This window comes from Equus quagga, chromosome 12, assembly GCF_021613505.1.
Source record: "Equus quagga isolate Etosha38 chromosome 12, UCLA_HA_Equagga_1.0, whole genome shotgun sequence".
In the NCBI taxonomy this organism is placed as follows: Eukaryota; Metazoa; Chordata; class Mammalia; order Perissodactyla; family Equidae; genus Equus; species Equus quagga.
Window position 1 is genome coordinate 72,721,218 of NC_060278.1, and position 25,576 is coordinate 72,746,793.

The 25,576-nt window shown below is 36.1% G+C and overlaps 1 protein-coding gene across 1 annotated transcript in view; it reads left to right on the top strand.

The window, feature by feature from the left end:
- The first annotated feature begins 1,311 nt into the window (after positions 1-1,311).
- Positions 1,312-25,576, top strand: part of SEL1L2 (SEL1L2 adaptor subunit of ERAD E3 ligase) — a 118,860-nt gene continuing 94,595 nt past the window's right edge. Inside the window, exons 1-3 of the mRNA XM_046678027.1 lie at positions 1,312-1,413; positions 19,155-19,242; positions 25,062-25,117. Of these exons, the coding sequence (XP_046533983.1) occupies positions 1,312-1,413; positions 19,155-19,242; positions 25,062-25,117 (246 nt within the window). The remainder of the gene's footprint in view (positions 1,414-19,154; positions 19,243-25,061; positions 25,118-25,576) is intronic.

Sequence of the window (25,576 nt, forward strand, 5' to 3'; positions counted from 1 at the left end):
TTTCCGGATGAATTAGAAAAGGAATGAATAGATAGAGATAAAAAAAATTTTAAATAAAAAGAAAGTCAAGGGAAGATAGGTCAAATGACATCAATTTCAGTAAAAGTAGGAGGCAAAATCATCTGCTTGAAAGATACTGATAATTCTGGATCCAAATGGGGACTGAAAAAAATATTATTTGAAGAATGTTTAATGGATGATATTGAAAAGTTTAAATAAATTATATTTTTTAAAAGTACAGAAGTTAGGAAATTTCCATTTTGAAGTCCTTCGGTGAAAAGAAAAGACATTAGAGACTCTGGTGGACTGAATAATGAATGGTCCCAAAGATTTCCAGAACCTAATCTCTGGAACCTATGAATGTTACCTTATTTGGCAAAAGGGACTTCGCAGATGCGACTGAAGATCTTGAGATGGGGAGATTGTACTGTATTATCTTGATGACCCTAAATGTAATCTTAAGTATCCTTGTAAGAGGCAGAAGGAAATTAAACTATAGAGAGAAGGCAAAATGATGATTGAGCAGAGATAAGAGTGATGTGATAGCAAGTAGAGGAATGTGGGCAGCCACTAAAAGCTGGAATATACCAGGCAAGGAATGGATTCTCCTCTGGAACCACCAAAAGGAACTAGTCCTGCCCTTAATTTTAGCCCTGTAAACATTCTTTTGGACTTCTCACCTCAAGAACTATAAGAGAATACATTTCTGTTGTTTTAACCCACTAAATTTGTGGTAATTTGTCACAGCATCAATGAGAAACTAATAAATGGAGTAAACCTGTAAATTTTAATAAATAAATGTCTGTTTCTGAAGTAACTACCTGTACACACTGTAAAACCTGAATATATTTTAGGTATAATCTCTCAGCTAGCTCCATTCCTTGGATATATTTAATATTTCCTAAATATTCATTTTGATTTTTGGCCCAAGCCTTGAGAGCACTCACTCATGAAATACCCATATTGTTTAAGATAGTAGAGAAGGCATTTTAAAACACTTTTAATGAAAGTTTAAGGAAACACCTTTTTTTCTAAAAGTTACTGATGACTTGGATGTTTGTCTTTGTCTCAGTAAAACCTCAGCAGTTCCTCACTTGAACAGAGGATAAACACTCGCCCAGATGGGGACCAAAGACTTGGTCCATATGATTCTTGTCCCCCATAGCCTTGAAATGTTAGGTTAAAGGACGATGTCAGGTCAGCTCATGCACTTAATTGTGTTTTAACAAATGTGCAGTTTGCCCCTCTGGAGGTAACATAAAAATAAGAACTTCCAGCTACTCTGAACATCATTTGAACATTAGTATGGACATGTACAAATCAGACTTCGGGGCCCTTTGGTTAGTTTCAGAGAGCAACTCCTACCTCTTTCAAGCTTATACCTTAGCTCCCACCAGAGGAATGGCAGGCCAGGTATGGTTCTCTCCTACAGCCTGCTCTCTCTAGCAACTGGCTTCATTCCGGGTTGAAAGGAATTTCCTGGCAGCTCATTGGCCCAAGAGAAAGAAGGAGGTTGCTTGGCAACTAAATCCTGACCCCCACAAACCTGAAAAGAGGAAGCTTAATTGGCCAGCCACCTAGCTCTGCCTGTGTTACATTGAGGAGGAGCTGCTTAGGAGAAGATGAAGCCCTTGTCCCTGTTAATAGAGATATTGATAATTCTTGGGGTCACAATTAAAAGTAAGTTTTTCTGTCCTTATTATTCTCTATGAGGGTCTTTTCTCTCTAACAGCACTAAGGATGGAAGCTGAGTAGAAAACCAGAAATAACTTCAAAATATTCCCAATTAACACCATTTTTTGATAAGTACTTAAAAATATCCAGTAAGGGTAGATAGTAATGATACTCTCATTTAGGACAATACTTGGGAAGGACATTTGTGTGTATGTGTATGTGTGTGTGTATGAGAGAGAGGGAGAAATAGAGAGAAAAGATTGAACAAATCTTTGAGGAGAGCATTATAGTAATTTTTGTAAAGTAGGGATATTTGAGGCAGATTGTTAAGTTTTGTTAAGTCTAGAATATCATGAAGATCTAGTTCCAGAACTTCAAAGGAAAAGTATAGGACTCAAAGAGTGGCAAAGTGCAATATATTTATATTCTTATAATTTCTTTGAATCTTTTCACAATAACAATTCTACTTCCAAAGTTTTCATGTTTCCTATCTAGTTAAAATGGAAATTCTTAAAGTGGAAAATTATTTAAATAATTTTTAAAATGGAAATTATCTTAAGAATGGAAATTATTTTCCAGTATTGTTTCTCTGGCCGTTTATTGAGTTAATTTTTCCCCAATCCTCAGATAATTTACTTTAGAATTCAATTTAAAAAATATTTATTTGTGAGGCTGGCGCGGTGGTGCAGTGGTTAAGTTTGCAGGTTCCATTTCGGCAGCCCAGGGTTTGCCAGTTCGAATCCCGGGTGCAGACATGGCACTACTTGGCAAGCCATGCTGTGGTAGGCATCCCACGTATAAAAAGTTGACGAAGATGGGCACGGATGTTAGCTCAGGGCCAGTCTTCCTCAGCAAAAAGAGGACAATTGGCAGCAGATGTTAGCTCAGGGCTAATCTTCCTCAAAAATAAAAAAATTTGTTTGCATTTAACCCACACCACATCAATAAAATAAAAACAAAGACTACATGATCATTTCAACCACAGAAAATGCATTTGACATAATCTAACACTTTCTTGTTATAAAAACACTCAACAAACTAGGTATAGAAAGAAACTTCCTCAACCTAATAAAAGGCATCCTCAAAAAACACACACCTAATACATTTAATGATGAGAAACTAAATGCTTTCCCCCAAGATCAGGAACAAGACAAGGATATCCACTCTTGCTATTTCTCTTTAACGTTGTCCTGGAGTTTCTAGCTAAGGCAAGTAGATAAAAAAAAGAAATAAAAGACATTAAGATTGGAAAAGAAGAAGTAAAACTATCTCTATTTACTAATGGCATGATCTCATATACAGAAAATCCTAAAGAATCCACTAAAAAACTATTAGAACTAATAAATAAGCTCAGCAGGGTTGCAGAATAAAAGATCAATGTACAAAAATCAATTGTATTTCTATACAATTGCAATAAACAAACTAAAAATGACATTGACAATTCCATTTACACTAGTATCAGAAAGGATAAAGTACTTAAAAATAAATTTAACAAAACAAGTGCAAAGCTCATACTCTAATAATAACTACAAAAATTGTTGAAAGAAATTAAAGAAAAACCTCAATAAATGAAAATACTTCCTGTATTCATGTATTGAAAAACTTAATATTGTTAAAATAGCAACATTCTCCAAATTGATCTACAGATTCAGTACAATCCCTATCAAAATCACACCTGTCTTCTTTGCATGAATTAACAAAATGATTCAAAAACTAATGTGGAGGAGCCGGCCCCGTGGCCGAGTGGTTAAGTTTGCGCAGCCTTCTTCAGCAGCCCAGGGTTTCGCTGGATCGGATCCTGGGCATGGACATAGCACCGCTCATGGGGCCACGTTGAGGCGACGTCCCACATGCCACAACTAGAAGAACCCGCAACTAAAATATACAACTATGTGCTGGAGGGATTTGTGGAGAAAAAGCAGGAAAAGAAAAAGGAAGATTGGCAACAGTTGTTGGCTCAGGTGCCAATCTTTAAAAAAAAAAAATTAACGTGGAAATGAATGTTCTTCTTGGAAAAGAAAAGAACAAAGTTGGAGGACTCGCACTTTCTAATTTCAAAATTTACTACAAAGCTGCAGAAATCAAGACAGTGTAGTACTGGCATGAGGCTAGACATATAAGTCAATGGAATATCATTAAGAATTCAGAAATAAACCCTCACCTTTATGGTGAATTGATTTTTGGCAAGGATGCCAAGACAACTCAATGGGGAGGGGAAAGAAGAATCTCTTCAACAAATGGTGGGGGCAACTGGAGAACCACATGCAAAAGAATGAAATTGGATGCTTACCTTAAATCATATACAAAAATTAATTCAAAATGGGTCAAAGACCTAAGAATAGTAACTAAAGCTTTAAAACTCTTAGAGGAAAATGTAGGCATAAATCTCTCTGACGGTGGATTAGGCAATTATTTCTTAGATATGTCACCAAAAGCACAAGCAAAAAAGGAAAAAAACAGATAAACTGGATGACAAAATTAAGCACTTTTATACTTCAAAGGACATCATCAAGAAACTGAAAAGACAACCTATAGACGGGAGAAAAACTTGGCAAATCATGCATCCAATAAGGATATAGCACTCAGAATATATAAATAACTCTTACAACACATCAACAAAATGACAAAGAACCCAATTTTAAAAATAGGCAAAGGAATTGGAAAGACCTCCAATATTCTCCAAAAAATATATGAAAATGACCATCAAGTACATGAAATGATATATAACATCATTCATCATTGAGAAAATGCAAATCAAAACTACAGTGAGGTACCCCATCACACCCATTAGGATAGCTATAATAAAGAAATGGGAAATAACAGGCTTTTGCAAGGGTATGGAGAAATAGGAACCATCATACATTGCTAGTGGGAATTTATAATGGTATAGCCACCGTGGAAAACCATTTGGTAGCTCCTCAAAAAGTGAAATAATTGCTATATGACTCATCAATTCCACTAGTAGTTGTATACCCAAGAGAAATGAAAATATATGCCCACACAGAAAACTTGTACACAAATGTTTATAAAAGCATTATTCATTACACAGTCATGAGCCGCAGTCATGAGCCCCATAACGACATTTCAGTCAATGATGGACTGAATATACGACAGTGGTCCCATAAGATTAGTACCATATAATCTAGGTGTGTAGTAGGCTACACCATCTGGGTTTGTGTAAGTACATTCCATGATGTTCACACAATGACAAAATCGCCAAATGACGCATTTCTCAGAATGTATCTTCATAGTTAAGCAGAGCGGACTGCAGTTAAAAGGTGAAAACAACCTATAGGTCCATCACCAGATGAGTAGATAAACAAATTGTGATATATACATACAACGGAATATTATTCAGCCATGAAAAGGAATGAAGTACTGATACATCCATACTACAAGTTGTATGAACCTCAGAAACATTATGATAAGTGAAAGAAGCCAGACAAAAAGTCACATGTTATATAATTCTTATTATATGAAGTATCCAGATTAGGCAAATTCATAAAGACAGAAAGCAGATTAGTGGTTGCCAGGGACTTGGGGAGGGGAGAGTGGTGAGTTATTTAATGAGTACAGAGTGTACTTCTGGGGTAAAGAAAAAGTTTTTAAACTAGAGAGAGAAGGTAGTTGCACAATGTTGTGAATGCACTAAATGTCACTTAATGGTACACTTTAAAATGGTTACTGTATGTCATGAATTTCACCTCAATTTTTTAAAAATAATGCAATGCTTTGGAAAACAGGCAGTTCCTCAAAAAATTAAACATAGAATTACCTATGATCCAGAAATCCCGCTCCTAAGTATATACCCAGGAGAACTGAAAAATTCTTGCCACACAAAAACTTGTGTACACAAGTGGCAGCATTATTCATAGTAGCCAAAACGTGGGGGGAAAAACAAATGTCCACCAACTGATGAATGGACAAACAAAATTTAGTACATCCATGCAGTGTAATATTATTCAGTAAAAAAAAAAAGGAATGAAGTAAATTGTGGATGAACACTGAAAACATTATGCTAAGCAAAAGAAACTAGACGCAAAAAGCCACATGTTGTATGATTTCATTTATATGAAATGTCCAGAATAGGCAAGTCCACGGAGACAGAAAGTAGACTACTGGTTACCTAGTTTGGGGAGTTATAAGGGAATTGGGAGATGCTGGCTAAGGGATACAAGATTTCTTTTAGGCTAATGAAAATGTTCAAAAATTGTGGTGATGGTTACACAAATCTGTGAATTTCCTAAAAGCCACTGAATTGTATGGAGAAAAAGAAATATTTAATAAAAGTCATGTGCCAGGAATACTGGGGATACAAGAATATCTAAGACACTGCCCTTATCCTTGAGCAGCTTAAAGTCTAGGAGAGAAAAGCAAGTCAACAAGTGAATAAACTGTAAAGTGTTGTAGGTATTAAAATAAAAGCATTTACCAGGTACTGTAGGGCAATAAATGAGGGAGTGACCAATTCTACCAGAGTGTGGAGTGGTCAGAAAGTTTTCATAAAGGAAATGGCATAAACTGAATCTTGAAAGATTAGTGAATGTTCACTAAGCAGACAAGGAGAACAAGAATATTTCAGACCACATAAAGGGAACAAAAACACAGAGGAAAAGAAGAGCAAGGTCTATAAATAGGTAGATCAGTTTGCTGTAGGTGTAGGATATTAGAAGGAACACAGCAATTGATGATGCTGGAGTAGTAAGCAGACTTTGTGCGACAGGCTATGAAGTTTGAGCTTTATCCTGTGAGCAATGGGGAATCATTTAAGGGTTTACTCACTGAAGAACATGAATACAATTATGCTTTAAAAAAATGACTTTGGGGGCTGGCCCCGTGGCCGAGTGGTTAAGTTCGCGCGCTCCGCTGCAGGCGGCCCAGTGTTGCGTTGGTTCGAATCCTGGGCGCGGACATGGCACTGCTCATCAGACCACGCTGAGGCAGCGTCCCACATGCCACAACTAGAAGAACCCACAACGAAGAATACACAACTATGTACCGGGGGGCTTTGGGGAGAAAAAGGAAAAAATAAAATCTAAAAAAAAAAAAAAAATGACTTTGGCGGTAGAGAGGTGGATGGATTCTAGCTGTATAACTCTGGTGACAATATAACCAGTAGCAGACTATTGAATGGCCCAAACAAGAAATGATGAGGACTTAAACTATAGCAATAGCAGTGGGGACTGAGAGGAGTAGATGGATAACAAGGTTAGAGAGAAGAGAGTCACAAGAGACAGTATGAGAGTGCCAAGAAGCCTGAAATGGCCAATAGTGCCAAAGACCAGAGAGGGTGGGGAGGTGAGGTAAGGACCAAAAAAGGACCATCAGATTTAATAGCTGGGGAATCTTTACATTTCCAGGATGGTTGTATCAGAGAAACAGGGACGAAACCTAATTTCAATTGGTAGGAGTGAACAGGAGAGGAGAAAGTAGAGACAGTGATGATGATTACAGAGCTCTTCCTGTATTATGGTGCTTTGTGGGGTCAGACATGAGTTTTCAACAGATCATGTATTGATTGCAGGTTTACGGAAGCTCAAGGAAGTAGTTAGAGGGGAAGAAGGCAGTTGTTTTACAAGCTAATGCTGAAAGACCTAAAATTCATACATAAAATCAGCCTTAACCGTAGTCTTTTTTTTTTCTTTTCCAGCCCCTAGTTCTCGAGGCAAAACAGACAGATCTGTCCTTTTTCACTCACATATACCTTGCAAGCTTGCATATTTCCTTTCAATGAATTCTTTCACTTGATACTCAATGTACATTGATTTCACCTATATAAAAATATTGAGAGAGGGATGATGCTATAACCAGGTGATTGTCCCTGACTCTGCATTTACCTAGGAAAAGTTCTAAAAAAGTCACTGTGATTATTTTTCCCTTTTGGTAAATCCTCAGAATAAAGTAACTGATGATGATAGAAAGAATGAGCAGTCTATCTTAAGGTGTGACTTAGAAAATGGAAGTCAAAGTAATTGTGTGTTTTTTCGCTGTCACCCTACCAACCCAGCTGCTGATGTAAGATAGTGTAAGGTATATAACTGAGGCAGAGAAAAGACGTTGCCAGGAGTTCTAGCTCTAGATCATCCAAGATCTAAGGTTTCCCTATCCTGTCTATTTGTTCTAGTAGTAATTCTTCACTATTGTTCACTTCTACAACTAGGAAAAAATATAATACCATAAAAATAAAATAAGCAGAAAGTTCATATCAACTCTCTCTCCTGACACTCAGCCACCCAGAATCTCTCTATCCCAGTTGAAAAAGGCAGGTAACTCATCGATCTCACACTGATCAGAGGTCAGAAAGCAATTGCCTAGCAATCATATCTACGGTCCCTGTTAAGTCCAGAGAGGGGCCGCATAAAGGCCAAGTCCTCTAGACATGTTGCAGAGGATGCTGAGCTTAGGCAGTACAAGCAGGCAATATCCTACTGCTTCAGAAACGTTATTGCTATTACTTGTGAAATCAAGGAGTTCTAAGTTACCTTTGCTTCCTTTCAGTTCTTTTATATTATACCTCTAAACAGGGAAAGAATAAATTGTGAGTACCTGAAGCGTTTTTCCTTGAAGAGGGCAGATGTGTTAGGTGGGATTGTTGACTACTAAAGAGAAGTTTGATTGCTGTGTTATGTTAAGGATCAGTAAGAAAGCTCATTTGTCTTTTGTGAATTGTTCTGAAAGATGTAAAGCTTTTTCTTGTGTTCATATCCCAGATTTACCTGAAAGGTTCCTATGATAACCAATTACCACCCCTCTTTGGAACCATCCAGTAGGACAGCACTCAGTGGGGAGACAGCAGCCCTCAACCTGGCGAAAGTTAGGGGAGCAGATCCCCCTGATGAACCCATTAATGCCCATGCATCAGGTTTATTTCAGACTACTCAGGCTGCTTTTAGGAGCGCCCTCTTCTTACATGTCCTTTTTGTCATACCAGTAATCACTCTTCCGAATTCCACCTAATTTTCTTCATATAGGGACTCATATGTCTCTCTTACCACATAGCTACCCCAAGAATTCTGTCAGTGATAGCCCTCTATCCGCTCCAGCAAATGCTAAGATCTACTCCCCATCTATTGAGACTGCTTTCTCAAAGAATGCTAATAGCCCATTATTACCAATCCAGTGGTCTCTCACTGTTCTTAGTACTTAACCTCTCCGCAGCATTTGATACTATTCATTATCTTCTCTTCTGCTCTACCTTTGTAGAATTTTCTAAGGCTCTTTCACTGGTTTGTCTTCCTTAACCCTCCCTTTACATGCTATCCCCAGAGTTTAGTGCTTAGGTCTCCTGCTCTTCATATTCTATGCCTCTTGTGTTCTCTCCCAAGTGCAACAGCATCATTTACAGGTGTATTTACATCCTAGACCTTCCTCCTAATCTCCAGACCTGCATGTCAACTGCATGATGGTAATAAACAATATGCGGTCTGTAAATGTCTTAAATACAGCATTTCTTCTCAAAAGTAGTTCCCCTCCTATGTTTCTTCTCTTGTTAATGGCCTCAACATCCCTCCCTGCTCACCTAGTTCTCAAGCAGAAAACCTCAAAATTGTATGATCATACAGTTACAGTTCCCTAAGTATCATCTAATTCAATGATTTTACAGATGTTAGGACTAAGGCCCAGAATAGAAATAGATTCCCCAGGTCATTGTGCAAAGCCAGGTCTGGAGCCAGAATCTCCTAATCCTTTACAATTATTCATTCCTTTATTCCTTCACCAAATCCTGTTAATTTCACAGTGTTTCTTCCACCTATGCATTTTCGGTGTCTCAATGTATAGTGTTCTTTATCTACACTACTGCACTGTGACTCTCTCCTCTTTCATCCACAATACTTTACTGCCAGAAATAATATTCCTGAACTCCCAATCTGATCATGATTTTCCCCTGTTCACACACTACTTTAAGGAGGTATAGCTCAGAGGTAGAGCATTTGACTGCAAATACCTACATACACAGAACGAAGTTCAAATATCTTGTCCAACATTCAAAATCCCACATAACTAGATCCCAATCTCCTTTCTATTCTGTCTCTGCTACACACATACTTTATTCCAACCAATTCAAACTATTAGCTGCTCAGTATACCCACCTAACTCTCTGACTTCCGTCTTTCTCAATCTGTTCTGCAGATGGAGTGTCTGCAGAAATGGACTGTCATCCCATCTTCTTCCCCATCACCACCATAACTCATCACCACGCATAGCATCCTGTTCATCTTTTAAGGTCCATCCCAAGTTCTACGTTCTCCAAAAAACACTTTCTCAAGCCCTTCCTCATAGGACATTGTGCCTTTACTTTCTTTTTCATCACAGTCTCATAACTGAATTAGTTTTTAACTCCCTCACTAGGTTGTCAACTACCTGAATGCAGAAATTGTGTTTTGCTTACCTTTTACATCTCCTATAGCTCATTGCAGAACTTGGCACATAGTAGATGTTCAATTAGCACATGTAAAATAGGCTAATAACTAACATCTGGGTAATACTTTAAAATTTGTACATTCCCAAAACATGTGGAGTAGATCATTCAGACATTTTTATTCTAAATTTTCAGATTTTCAAAACCTTGAAGTATACAGTTTAGGAAGACCTAAATCCTCTAATGGGAGTCAAGTTTTGGGGTTTTTTTTCCCTCCATATCACTTGTTTGTCATTCTAAGTCTATATTCTCCAAAGTGGACTGCTCTGGGTATTTTCCTCATGATCATATTTACTTGCCTCAGGCTGTTTTTACATACTAGCAAAGAGCCAGATGAAAAATAAAAAATTCAATCAATGATCCAAATATTTTAAAATGTAGTGTACACATGTTTGCTTCTATATAGAACAAACAGCTAGGTGATTGATTGAGTTATTTACTTTTCAACCAGTTGTTTTGGCAGCATGATGATTAAGTGAACTGAAATAGCGGTATTTTATTAGTTTTTTTTATTAATTTTGTAATTTTACTGGAATCATACTCAGGGAGTCCCTATTTCCAGAAGACTAGCTCCTGTCATGCCCTGATAGCACATCCTACAACACTCATCAAGTTATTAGTGGTAAGCTGAGGTAATTGTTATAGCATTTACAGAGAGATTAACAGGGAAAATCCAAGTCCAAGGTGAGTACAATCAAGACTCAGCAACATTTGAGTAAAACGAACACCATGAAAGAAAAGCATTAGCACAACTGCCAGTAATACCTGAGGAAACAGAATAAGCAGAGCAAATGGGTGAAGACTTTGAAACGTAAAATGATTATCATAAGATGTATTTAGAGAGGTTTTTATATCCATAAAACAAGAGCAGTCCTCAATGAAAGAAAAAAGATGAGATATTTTGGAAATGAAATATGTGATAGCAAAAATAAAGACTTCAAGGCCGAGTGGCAAAAGAACTGAAGAGTAACCTGAAGGCTCAAAGATCAAACTGAGAAATTCTTTTAGATCACAATGCAAATGGACAGAGAGACGGCCTGTGCGAAATAAAGGTTAAAGGACTTGGAGGATCCATCCAAAAGTTACAAATCCGCATAATGGGATTTTTAGAAAGAGAAAAGAGAAGAATGGAGAGTAAGAAATAAAGAAACCAAGTAAAACTCCCCAGATTTAAAAAAAGACTCAAGTTTTTAGATTAAGTCCCACTGAGTGCCAAGCAAGAAGATTGAGAAAAGACCCAATCCTAGAAGATAATGGTAAAATTTTAGTACCTCATGGATAATGAAAAAAATCTTAAAAGCCTCTAAAGAAAAAAATACGTTATTTACCAAGAAGAAGGCACTATGTTAACTTCAAATTCATTAGCAACATTGGGTGTAAAGAGACACTGGAGAAATATTTTCTAAGCATTGCAGTGAAATGATTTTGAATCTACAACTGTCTAATCTGACAAGCTATCAAACAAGTGTAATGACAAAATAAGACATCTTCAGACATGAATGGATTCAGAAAATTTATCATCTACCACTCTTAGCTGAAATACTGACTAGAAGACATGCTCCAGCAAAATGAAACACAAATTCAAAAGGAAGACAAAAAATCAATGGTAGTCAAAGAAACCTTTAAGACTTAGGATAAATGTAAATAAATGTTCACTTTAATTTTTAAAAATATAACAATCACAAAAAATCATCTTTAAAAGTGTCTTTCACAACAGCAACAGAAATGATAAAATAGCTAGGAACAAATTTAATAAAAGTGAAGCAAGATGTATATGAATAAAAAAATGAAATTATTCTGAAGAGCACTAAACAGAAAATCTGAATAAATTAAGGCTATACACCTGAATGGATCTCAATACTGTAAATATGCCAGGTCTTTGTAAATTAACATGTAAATCCAATGCAATCCCAGAGAAAATATCAATACATTTTTTAAATGAATCTGACAAGTTATTCTGAAATTGATCTAGAAAAGAAATTATGCTGGAATTTACAAGATAAGTTTTAAAAAAGAGGAACAATGTGTGTGTGTGTGTGTGTGTATCTGCACAGAGAGGTTCTTGCTTAGCCAGAGAGTAAAGTATGCAATTATAAATCTATGGTAGTTAGCATATTGGCAGAAGAATGGACAAATATATCAAGAAAATAGAACACAGAGTTTAAAAATTGACCAATGTACAAATGAGAATTTAGCACCTGAAAGAAGGTTTTTCAGTGCAATGGGTAAAAGATGGACTATAATGAGTGCTATTGACAAACTGTCTATTTGTTTAGGAAAAAAAGTCATATTCCACTTCGCACTAATCACAAAAATTGAGTACAAATGGGAGACCAGCCCCATGGCATAGTGGTTAAGTTCCATGCGCTCAGCTTCCGTGGCCCAAGTTCACGGGTTCAGATCCCTGGCGTGCACCTACACTACTCATCAGCCATGCTGTGGCAGCAACCAACATATAAAGTGGAGGAAGATTGGCACAGACATTAGCTCAGGGCTAATCTTCCTTAAGCAATAAAAGAGAAAGATTGGCAACAGATGTTGGCTCAGGGCTCATCTTCCTCAGCATAAAAAAAAAAAAAAGGAATCCAGATGGATAAAAATGTAAACCATAAAAGCAAAAATATAACAATAGCTGAAGGAAATACAGGAGAATATATACTCTAATGATTGGTAAGGAAGCCTTCTTGAACAGGACACACACACACACACACACACAAGGTTATAAGTGGGGAAAAGACCAATAATTTTGACTGCATCAGATTTTAAAACCTCTGCAGCAAAGGACACCATAAACACTCAAAAGGCGAACAGCAGACTGAAAAATATATTTACAACATATACACCAATCAAATAATATCCATAATATATATAAAACTCCTATAGATACATTTTTTTTTTTAAAAAAAAAAACCTAACAGAAAGATGGGCAAAATTTCTAACAGTCAGTTCCTTGGAGAGGAAATACAAATACCCCTAAATGTGAAAAGGTCCTTAACTTTGCCAGCAATTGTGCAAATGGAATTAACAATGAGATACCAAAGTTATCTGAAAATATTGGCAAAAATTGAAAAATGTTGGTTAAGGTGAAGAAAATTAACGTTCTAATACACTGTATGTGGAGGTATAAGTCAGAGTAGCTTTTTGGGGAATGCCAATTTGCCATTATCTATTAAAATTTACATTAGGCATACTACTTCTCAAGTGAGCAAATTCATTTCTTGTTGTCTATTTAGCAAACCTTTACACATGTTTCACAGGAAACATATTCAAGATTACCCATTACAGTATTGTTTATAAAAGCAAGGTAATTGAAAACACTATAAATGACTATACATATTTAGTGATTAAGATTCTGGATTTTATTTTACAGTGTGTCAGCAGTCCTCAAGAATGCACTGATTTTAACTAAGAATTCCTACACATAAACACAAATTAATTTCTTATCTCCACATTCGATAGATGTTGAACATTACCTCAAGTGCTTATAGTACAAGGTTACTATATATTTCGAAGATCACATACATAATTTCCTACAAATATCTTTTTATATTTGTATAAAAATATACAAAATATACCAAAAGACAAAAACTTTCGGGATTTTCTATATGGTTATTTCCTGTGTTGGTTAATTTAGTAATATCAGGTAAAATAAACTTGCCAGTTTTAATACTCATTGCATCAATTAAGAAATACTTCGAATTACTCCATGTTATGCAGTAGTAATGTCAGATAGCGCTACTGTGATGCCATGGTCACTTAAATCATTGGAGAAGACAAGACATGGTAAGCATAAGTGCCTTGCTCAAGAGCAATTAATATATCTATTTACAAAGGGGACTAAGATAGAATTGAAGACTTCTGAATCCTGTTATCTTGCTCTACTGATAATCCACATTTCTTTATTCTTAAAGAGAGATTCATCAATAATGAAAGCTTCTAAACCTGCTTTGAAACTGATTCTTACAATACTCAAAACAAATGTTCTACATCAGGTTGCCAAAAGTAATTGGTTGAATATTTCTCTGGGTTGAACCAATCAATCACATGTGGCATAAATGCATATAAACTTAAAAACCCCTTAAAACCAGTCAGCCCATTCCCAAATTTATATTGTTCTAATGGTGAAGCAGTATAGACAAAAAGTCCAGGTAGGAAAAGAAAAGAATCATAATGTTGTACTCAAAAACTAATACAAGTTCACAGATAGAACTACTTAATTCAAAGCTGTTGCAGTGGTGAAGAACAGCAAGAGTAAAAAAACTTTTGAAGAGGATAACCACTATTATTATGTAAAAAAAAGAAAGATTTTTCTTTGTGGCTATAGAATTTAATTTGACAAGTGGGCCCTGCCCTTGGAGATCTTACAATCCTTAGAATAAAATTCAATATGTAATTGGGTGCTAATATGAGTCACAGAGAACACAAGCCCTGAAGAAGTTCCAAAAAGCGAGAGATTATTTAAGGCTGAAGTATCCAGGGAAACCCACAGATAGGAGGGTGAATTTATTCAGTTGTTCAACAAATACGCATTAACAATCTATTATAGAGCAGCAATTGTGCCAGGCATCAGGCCCCAGTGTTGAAACAGGACAAAGAAGTCCTGGAAGGACAAATAAAATTTGGATATTAGGAGAAGAAAGAGAAGACGTTCCAAATTAGAAGTACACAAGCAAAGGACACGGGTATACGAATGACTAGAGTATACATATGGGGTAGGAGGATACCACCACTTCAATAAGAGCAGGGTGTAGTGGGAAACAAATTGGTTAAGAAAATTTGGTTCAGATTATTAACCCAGAATTTGGGCCAGAAAGCCTTAAATTGCCAGGCAGAGGAAATTAAAAGGAATATTACTAAGTGCTTAGCCCATGTCAAGCACTTTCAAACCCACAATCTCATAGAATTCTCAGTACAACTCCTTCCACCACCTTACCCACGACTGCACCCTGGGGATAAAACAAGAATAATTTTGGGCTGGCCCCATAGACTACTGGTTAAGCTCAGCATGCTCTGCTTTGGTGGCCAGGGTTTGATTCCTGGGCACCGACCTACACCACTTATTGGCAGCCATGCTGTGGCAGTGAACCACACGCAAAATAGAGGAAGATTGGCACAGATGTGAGCTCAGGGTGAATCTTCCTCAGAAAAAAGAAAAAAAAAAACCCAAAACAACAAACCAAGAATAATTTTCCTTATTTAATGGATGAGAACGCAGACTCAGATGTTTTATGACTTACTTAAGGTCACGTAGCTAGAAAGTGGTAGAACATTGGCACGGGATGAGTAAAAACTGGTCTATGATTTTGAACTTGGGAGCTTGATGATTCCCTTGACAGCGACAGAAGATTAGAGGGGGAAGCTGACTTAGGGAGGAGCATGTGAGCAATAGTGATTTGGTTTGGGGACATTGGGACATAGAGATGATAGAAATATATCAGGGCCACCTTGCTGCCTATTCAGTCACATATATGTCACTTCAGTATTGATTGGCGACAACTAATCAAGTAATTTAAGTATTTCCACTTTTCAATAAAACCTTGACTGGAAACTATCAATTGCAGAGTGTCAACCTTTCAACTAAAGCTGCTCAGTATGTGTCTCTAAGGTTAAAAGTTTTACTGCCCTATTTCTAAAGGAGGATCATGTTTTACACTCACCATTAACAGAGGCGTCATACTTTGTGTGAGCGTAATTAACTAAATAACTAATGTATCAATTATAAATTTTAGTCCACAAACCTGTGTGTGCAAGAAATATAACTTTAATTTTTTAATAATGGAATTTAATTTCTACTTCATGCTATCATAGTGGAAACTTCTCTTTGCCATCCCTCCACCTCTCTCCTCCCCCCTAGCCCAGGGAATACCTTCTCATTTTGGGAAGAGGGCACAGAAGGCCCTGCTATCACCTGGGTGTTGTTTTTCAGGTATTCTCCTACATCCATCCTATTGTCTAGGTTGGAAGTCCTTTCTTTCATCCCTGACAGCCAAGAAAATAGTTATTCCTTTCTTTTCTGCCTCATCATTTTTATGCTCTGAAGCAATGAGCAACTCACTGACTGAATAGGAAAAAGGACACAAGGTACAAGAAAATACCAGGAAAAATTCTTAGTTAACATTACCAATTATGTTCTACTGTGTTTTCCCACTTGTAATTTGCATTTCTCCCAAATTATTTCTCATCTAATCAAGAATTAATAATAAAAATAACATTTATTAAGTACTTTCTATGTGCTAGACACTCTGCCAGGCATATTTCATGAATTATCCAACCATCCTTCAAGGTTTCTTTTAAGCTCTTTACTTGCACACCATAGGAGGTAATTAGCAGACTTTTGGAAGAGACATTCTCAACAATGTCGAGAGTTATTCATCCTTCTCTGTCTAATTAAAACTCATAAAAATAAAAATAAATAAAAGAAATATTCACTCACTGTTAGCCTAGTCCCTCATTTTGCCATGTTTGCACTTCAAGAAGGAAGTTGAGGAGGAGCAGAGAGCAGAATGTTATCAAATACCCTTTTCAAGATGATGACATTAAATTATAGACTTCAAAAAAATCTACTATGTTACTATTTAATATAACTAAGTCATTAGTCTATTACCAAATATATAATAATACATCAAAGTGTATTTATTGGTCAAAGTTACTACAATATACTAACATCTTCCTCATTTATTACAGTCCTTTTACTGTAAGTAAATCTCAATTTCCTTTAATATGTATTTAGGGACTTTGATAATGTCCATGCCTAGTCTAATTATGTAGAAATAATGATTGTAAATTATTCCTGTTGAGAGAGGAATGGAATATCTCCCTCCTATCTGTGCAATTCTTACTGCACAGATGTTGCAATTATTGTATGATTGAGATGAGTCTCTTGGGGACTGAGCTGCTCTCAGTACATAGAGGATGGAGTCTTATCTGAGGGATGATAATATCTGTCACCCCAATCCTGTCAGGGATTTGGAGAAGAGAAGAGCTGTGTCCCTTAGAATGGGAGGGCCTTAGGTGAGTGACAGAGTTAGAAATTGTACTCTTACCCTTGATAAAGAGGACCAGGTGTTAAAGAGGATAGCCCCCACGGGGTGGAAAATAAGATGATACCTTTCCAAGGTAGATGAGAAAGGTTCTTGTGAAATTCTTTGGAAAAAGAAATGAGACAAGAGCAGGGAGAATGTGGTTGAGATATTATAGAACCAGAGATCTGTCAGTGTATACTGGACTGTGTCTATGCCTTTTATATTTTCTTTGTTCTTTCTTGGGATTAACTTTATTTTGAAAATGCCAGTCTGCTTTAGATGTGGTAAGAGTAACCAGGGAAAGAGATTTGAAGGGAAAGATGTTGCTATAGTTATCAGAATGAGAAAAAGCCAAAGAGAAGGTAAAATTCAGTAGGAGATGCTTTTTCCAGTGCTTACACCGTGTAGTTTCTTCATTTTATTTCAGTAAAGGAAGTGCTTTCCTCACAGATGCTAATACCACTTGCTTTTAAAAGATAGGCCTTTGAAAAAGGGAAAAGAGAAGGGAATTGACATTTATTATTTAGCTGCCATGTCTTTAATAAAACAGCAAAAACTTTACATTTTAATTCTATTCTGTCTTCACATCTACTCTAAGAGATAAGTACAGCATTGCTATTTCCATTTTATGGAAAACTGAGGCTCAGACAGGTTAAATAACTTACCCAAGGTCACATGGATATGTAAGAAGATATGACATATTATTTCTAAACATCATTCTTGATGATGGCCAAAGCTAAGTATCTTGCAAACCAAACTAATAAAGGACGTAATGTCATATTTGTTTTTTGTTGGATTTTAATAGATAACTTTTAGTCCATTCAATAGGAAGTGTCAAAGTGAAAGAAAATGAAGTATAAAACTTTCAAAATAGTAGTCAATAACTAATGAAGCAGAGATTATTTGGATTTGAAAAGTAGTGGTGAATGTGTAGTTAAACTTGACTATGAAGGAAACTGGAAGTCGAGAGAGAGAGTTAATCTTTATACAATAAGCAACGGGGACTTAATGGGTTTTTAAGCAGATGTGTGCCTTGCTGGAAACAGTACTCAGGGAAAATTATTCTGAGGGTATATGTAAGTTAGATTAAAATTAGAACCATCATGATTAAATCTGTTAGGAGGCTGTTGTAAGAATGCAGGCATGTAATGATGAGAGTCTGATTTATGCTATGCTTTCTACAGGAAACTGAATACTCATCCCCACAAAAATCCCTTTGGCAGAATTTTCTCTGTAGGTGCAAACCCTCACTCTTCTTACTCCTTCTACCTTCCCCCAATTGTCTACTCATTTCTGGTAACTTAGATTCATCTACACTCTTCTATTCCCAGCCTGACCTGCTCCCATGATTTTAGTCCCAGGTTTTGGAACACTTCTTGTTTCCAGGTTTGTCTCATTACTTGTCTCACTTCTGCCAGCCTGGATTCCTCCTCTGGATTCCTCTGTGACCTGTGATTTTCTGCTTTTCAATCATTGCAGTTTGATTTCAGGGCCTTACTTCTTAAGTGGCTGCCTGTCCTGGAATCAGCACATTATCCTTTCCTAGTTGCTAACCTCCTGCGCTCACCATTTGTCCACTCCAAAGTCCTTGCTGACCTTGCCCAACCCTTAGATCATGCCAGAGAGAAGAGGTGAGGACTGAGGATTGAGAAATACACAATCATTAGTGGATATGAAGCCAAAGGGGAACTCTAGAATAGGGGTTTGAAAGGAAGAAGGATATCCAGGATGGTGTACAATTGCAGAAGCCAGTGTACTACGCAGAGTCTAATTGAAAGGTTAGAAAGGAACCAATAGTTGATACTTCTGATACCATTACTACATCTAGTAGTCAAAGCAAATGAATTGGGTGAAGCCCTAAGTGAGGCATGAAGCACCATTTTGGACAACTAGGATGGCAGAATCAATAAAATACTTCTGTTTACTTTAATTTGTAATATCGTGTGAACAAGGAAACAGAAACTGATTTTCTTATTTGCCTGTAACTCCCCAGGCATATTCCCCCATAAAGTACAAAGGTTTTTTTTTTTTTTTTTCAGAACCTCAGTCAGGAAAGGAACAGTCATATTAAACAGTGTCCCAATGTCCATTCAAAGGAAGATAAACTATGTTCTGGAAAGAAAGGAGGTGAGCCACATTGGGGAAATGAATGGTAAAGCCAGGATTTAATGTATATCAAGCCTTTCATGACAAAGTGGTTCTGAAAAGAACTGTGATCAAGACAATATTTTGGGATATATTTTCTTCTAATCCTTTTCTCAATGCTATGAGTATATTATATGTGATTTATTTTGGCACTATTTATTTATCTAATGTAGCTTCTAAAAATTGTTAATTCTATCCAAAGAGTCATAGTAGCCTGAAGAAACAAACTTGTTTCAGTTTTATCAATTGCTACATAACAAACAACCCAAAACTTAGTGGTCTGAAACAACAATGATTTATTGTTTTTCATAATTATCTGTGGGTTGACCAGGTGATTTTTCTGCTGGTCTCATCTGGACTCACTCATACAGCTTCACTCAGCTGGTGGTAAGCTGAGACAGCTGGGCCTCTCTCCACATGGTATATTATCTCTGGTTTTTCAGGCCATGGTGGTCTCAAGATATTGTTCCAAGAGGGTGAAAGAGGCTGAAATATCTAATAACTAGCCTTGAAAATAGAACAATGTCATTGGCCACAATTCTGTTGGTGAAGGCAAGTCACAAGGGTGGCTCATTCAAAGATTGGGGAAAAAAACGTCTCCATCTGTTACTGAACCAGGTTCATTTTGCCCACCTCCCAGAAAGCCAAACAGTGAGATGATGACATTGCAGCAGAGAGAGGGTTTTAATCACAAGGCAGCCAGGTGAGGAAGTGAGAGAATATCTCAAATCCACTTCCTCAAAAATGGGGGCTCAGGGATATTTATGGGGTAGAGGAGCAAGTTGGTCTGAAATGTGGAGATAAATGATTAGAGATGAGGAGAAGTGAGGTAATCGATGATCTGCACAAGTGTATTCAGACTTCATGCCTCTTCATAGGACGCATGTTCACATGATGGCAGTGTTAGCATGATCTGAAGGTGGAGTGTTTAGCCTTTTGACCTCAAAAGGTCACTTATCAGACATCTGTGTGTGCCCAGTTGATGGGTTAGTGGTCTCAACTGGCCTGAAGTGGACAAGGCGTTCTAATTCCTGAAAAACAGTTCAAACACCCATTACCATGGTGACCCAGGCTCCAGTGAGATGTTATCTATAGGAACCTAGGGAGAGTCAGACAGCATATTGCCTAAATAGCACAGTTAACAATGGATGAGGGAACAAGTAACAGCTATAATCAGTAATTTCATCACTAGCTACTTAGTCATCAATGGCTAACTGTTTTCCAGTTTCAATCCCTCCTATTCTTTGGTCATTCCTCATTCTTGAGGGATTTGGAGCAACAACTGATCTGACTACTTCCTGCTGAATTGGGGCATAGATCTTGGTTAGAGGCATGAAACTGCTTAGCGCTCATTTAGAAATATTCTCATTCCTGGCTTCAGGTTGACATTTTTGCATTATTAGAATTTTGTACCTTGCTCAACAGTTTTGGAACAACATCTAAAGGCATATTTTATAATCAAGTATCTGACCAGAGGGATAAGAAGTACAGGCAACCCAAATTTTAATAGTCTCTGAAAAAGAGACCTAATCGCACTGGGGCCTCCATCTGATCTCCAGGTAGGGGCAGACATCTGGTCTTAGTTCCTGATAGTCTTTTGTTTTACTGTATATGCATCAAAGACTGGAGCGATGCCCTATACCCTGATCTTTCAGTTGTCATTGATGATGGCTATCAAGAGACTCTCTGCCTGGGGGTCACATTCCTAAGGAACTCAAAAGAACAAAGTCATCAATTTATAGCAGCTGGGAAGGGCCATAAAATCTACAGAGCATTCAAACTTACAATATGGTTTCTTTTCTATAATATGGCTTCCCTTATATCAACACTGTGTTGAGTCGGTATCACATCTGTTGATGGGAAGATTGGACAAAGTTATATTGTAAAGGGGTATGATTACAGGTAGTTGTGATCCATTGGGGGCCATTGTTGTGACAATCTATAACAGCCTACCTTCAAACCTCAAGAAAAGAGATTTACTTCTCTCCCACATGATTCTCCTCTTCCAAGATTGCCTAAGTCTCATCCAATCATAGCATCAGGCTCAGAATTCATGATCTTATAATCTACATCAGGTCAAGATATTGATGAGGCTCTTTGGATACCATTCTTAGATTCAGATACCTGTGAACCAAAAAGACAAGTTATCCTCCCATCCCCTCACAGACCCATTGTACACTGGAGAGAAAGAAAACTACACTAATTAGACACTGCTGGCCAAAAAGGGGAACGGAGAGACATATAACAGTAACTGTTATATGACAATTTGGAAATCCAGCCAGGTGCTTGTTAGCAGGTTCCTCTACTCCAGAGGTAGGTAATATTTCTTGATTAGGGCCCACTTCTACTCTCTTGAAGTAGCTCCCTAATCTTTTGCTCTCCTTGGCTCTTGGCAACACCCTCTGGGCTCCTAGCTCTGCCCTGATTTGTCCTTTCTTCTGCATAACAAATGACCCCATTTGTAGCTGAGTAGCTTTCTCATCCCACTTCCTACTCATAGAAAAGTGGGGGCCCAGAGGCCTCTTTCCATTTGGAACCATCTCAATCTCTTTTAGTCCAAGCTAGTGGTCTTTTTTCAACATAACTCTTTTAAAAACTTTGTGTGTTTTCTATGTATCTGATAGGGTTCACTCCATGCCCCACAAAGCCACACGGATAATTCTTTTAGAGGCATTGGGCTGTAGTGCTAGTTTCTTCCTTATTACTTCAAAATTCTTCTCTCTTAATGAGGGTGGATAGTAAATTAAAGCTCTCATATACATAAAATGTTGTGTTTCACACTATGCAAATAGACACATCTCATAAAATTTTGTGCATAAGTCAATTTTTGGTAAAGACAATGGAGTTTATAGCATTGTAGAAGCTTGCCATTTAAAATCAATCTATTGTGAATCCTTTAGTAAAGTTTGGAGAGACAGTGGGGTAGAAAGAGGGATAGCTCTGGAGTCAGACCTGCATTTGAATCCCATTCTGCCATGTGACTTTGAACAAGTTCCTTATTCTCCTTTGGTGTTAGTTTCCTCATCAGTAAAACAGGAATACAAATATTCTTTGCTTGCTATATTGCTGGGTTGTTATAGAGATTAGAGATAAAGTGTGTAAAGCAACTGGCACATAATAAATGATAGCTAGAGCTACAATTGTAGAGCTGAATGAAACTTTAGCCCCCTTCCTAGGCTAACTCCATATCAAACCTTTTTGATGGTATACTTTATTGTATGTATATTTATTTACTATAATGATGTACTACTGATCTAATATAAAACACACCCCAAAAATAGAAATTAAAAAGAAGAATTTTTAACTTCACTTAAGTAGAAGTTCTAGTATTTTCTTCCTGCCCCCAGTGGATTGCATTTTTCACACGGAGTGCTGGAATTTGTGGCACTACCAATATGGAGGGAAGTGATGAAACAGTGGGACAGCTCTCTAGCAATCACTAGCATTTCTCAATTGATATAAAAAACCCACTAGAAAGCGTTGTGCAAGGTACTATTTGTAGCAGAATGTTTTCCCTGGTAGCCAATCAAAACTTCATTTTCTTTAGGTGAACCCCAAAAAGCCTGAAATTTATAAAAGAAACACATTTTTAAAATGTTTCAAAAGAATTATTTTTGGATTGTGCCTCTTCTACTAGAAGTAATGACCAATGATCTTTTTCTTCTTTTTATATTTTAAGCTGTTAAATACTTTGTTCCTTCACTTAGACTTTTGTATCTCCTCCGATTTCACTAATTCTTTTATCTACACTTATTCTACCTTTAATAACTGCTCTTAGCCCTGTAATTTTCATGTTAATATTTGACCACTGACAGTTTGATTTTCTGGTCCAATGTATAATACAAACTTTATTCCATTTAATATCCATAATTTTCTCCTCTCTCTCTGGTACAAATGACACTTTGTACTTCTTATTCTGGTCTGTGCATTTTGTGCATACTAACTCTAATTTTTTCTGTATACTTTGGGAAATATAATGGTGGGAATATACCAAATCACATTTCTTTTTCCAGTTCACTTTTTCTATTTGTGGTAGTGGAGTTTAAAAATTACTAGATGTTTACTGTGACAATAATATTAGTCACAGTGTCTGATTTCTAATACACAAATATAATTAGGCTAAATAATTTGTCTTGAATAAAAATGCTTTAATTGAGAGAGAAGTCATATTCTAGGTAAAGCATTAATAAATTCTAATAACATTTTAAGTCTCTAATTATGCATTATTTGCCGTAGTCCTGTATTATTATTTGAAGGCATCTTAAATCCTTTAAAGAAGTAGGCCTCATATAATAATAATAATCATTATTATATATAGCTAACATTTATTAAGAATTGAATATGTATTAAATACTGTGATAAATATTTTACATAGATTATCTCATTTTATTAAGTTAATGAAATAGGTACAAAATTGGGACTAGAGCACAAGCTGAAAGGCCACGTGGTGGATCATGAAGCTATATTGTCTCTGGTAATGAGTATCTTTGGCCCCAAAGTGATCACTTAGAAAACTTGGGATAAAGAAAGTTTCATTTACAGTAACGTTCTTATTCTAGTGTAATTTATTTTACATCCTGAACCTAATAAGTAATCCTATAATTATATGAAATATGTATAATCTTTTAAACTTTTCATATGCTTTAGATTAATGCATTAATATCATGTGGTTATTGAATTTTTATTTAGAATTTGCCAATTGTTTCTCTAATTTGACAGAGGACTAAATATCAAACAATCTGGGATCAGTTTCTAAAAGGTCTGGCTCACAAAGAAAACAGAACTGACATAGAATTTTAAGACCAAATACTGAAGTTCATCAGTGAGAGAAAGAATAAAATATATCAAATTAATAAATACAATGTCAGAGGTAACATTAGAAAATTCATTACCTGCTATAAAGTACAAGTTCATGACTTTTGGAAACATAAAATTTTGACTACTTTATAGTTGTCTTGAGTCATATTCCTCAGTCTGTAAAATGTGAATGTATTACATATGTACATATTTTACTTCAGGAAATATGTAGAGTCATTTTTACTGTGCATCAAATAATTTTTCAATAATTGAAAATTATCAATCCTAAGAATGTAGTTAAGTTGACATGCCATGATGTGTCACCCCATCATATTAGGTTTTCAAAGACTTATTTTTCTAAATACACAAATCAAGAAATTTCAAGTATTATGCAAAAATGAAATATACCAATGACTATGTATGTATTCTATATGGCACATATATTCTATTCTTTATAAAAAGATTCATTAAAAATTGGTTGTGAAAATTATTTTCTCAAACTTCAAGGCCTGATGTAATTATACTAGTCTACATTTCTCAGATATTTATATCATTCAACTATATTAATTTTTAGTATCTCTCTGACATATGGGTGAGTCTATAAAAATATAAAAGATTGTATTCCCTCTTCTATATTTTAATATTCTCTATTAATAGATGGCATTTATTTACATACATACATTTTAATTAAATTCTAGCTCAGAAAGTTTTCCACTATTCCAATTAGCTCTATTATTTCTAGAACTCTTTTACATTAATTCAATTTCAGGATGCTTGACTAAAGTATTTAGATTATCTCTGGTGTAAGTTACATCTTTAAAAATTATCAGTGAAGGAATTATTTTGAAATACATTGTTAGTAACTTTAAATGGAAGCTATTTTCAACTACTATTCTTAGAGTTCTAAAAGTTATCTAGAAATTTTTTTAAAAAGAAACTTTATTTAGTGAAATTTTAAAAAGAAAATGTTTTCAAATTTTGTGAAAATGTTTTGTCTATTGTAGATATCGAGGCAGAAAAACATAATAAAAACCAAAAAGAAAGAAATGTCACCACACAGGTAAGTATTTTGCTAAATCCTTACATTTTTTTTTAATACAAAATTTAGGCTATAGGCGCTATTAGACGTATTGATTCAGCATGCTTGGAATTTCTTTAAAAAGTAACTATTGACTATTGTTTCTTTCCTCTTTTTTTCCTTCTCAATCAATACTTTTGTTCATTTGTTCAATAAATATTTACTCATTCCACTGTGAGAAGATAAAATTTATCAGGCCTGAGCCTTCTCTTCAGCCATGGCATGTCTGAGATTCTAAATATTAAGAACAGACTAGTCTGGCTTGTAGAGTCACAGATGTCTACTAAACTTTATTACCTCATGATGTCTGCTGACATCTTAGAAGTAGGAGATTCAACATTTTCAGTCTATTCTCAACCAAGAAACCAGCATAAGCCTATAAATGCAAGTCATTTCAAATCATTCCTTTACTCAAAGGAGCTTCCCATCTCACATAGGGTA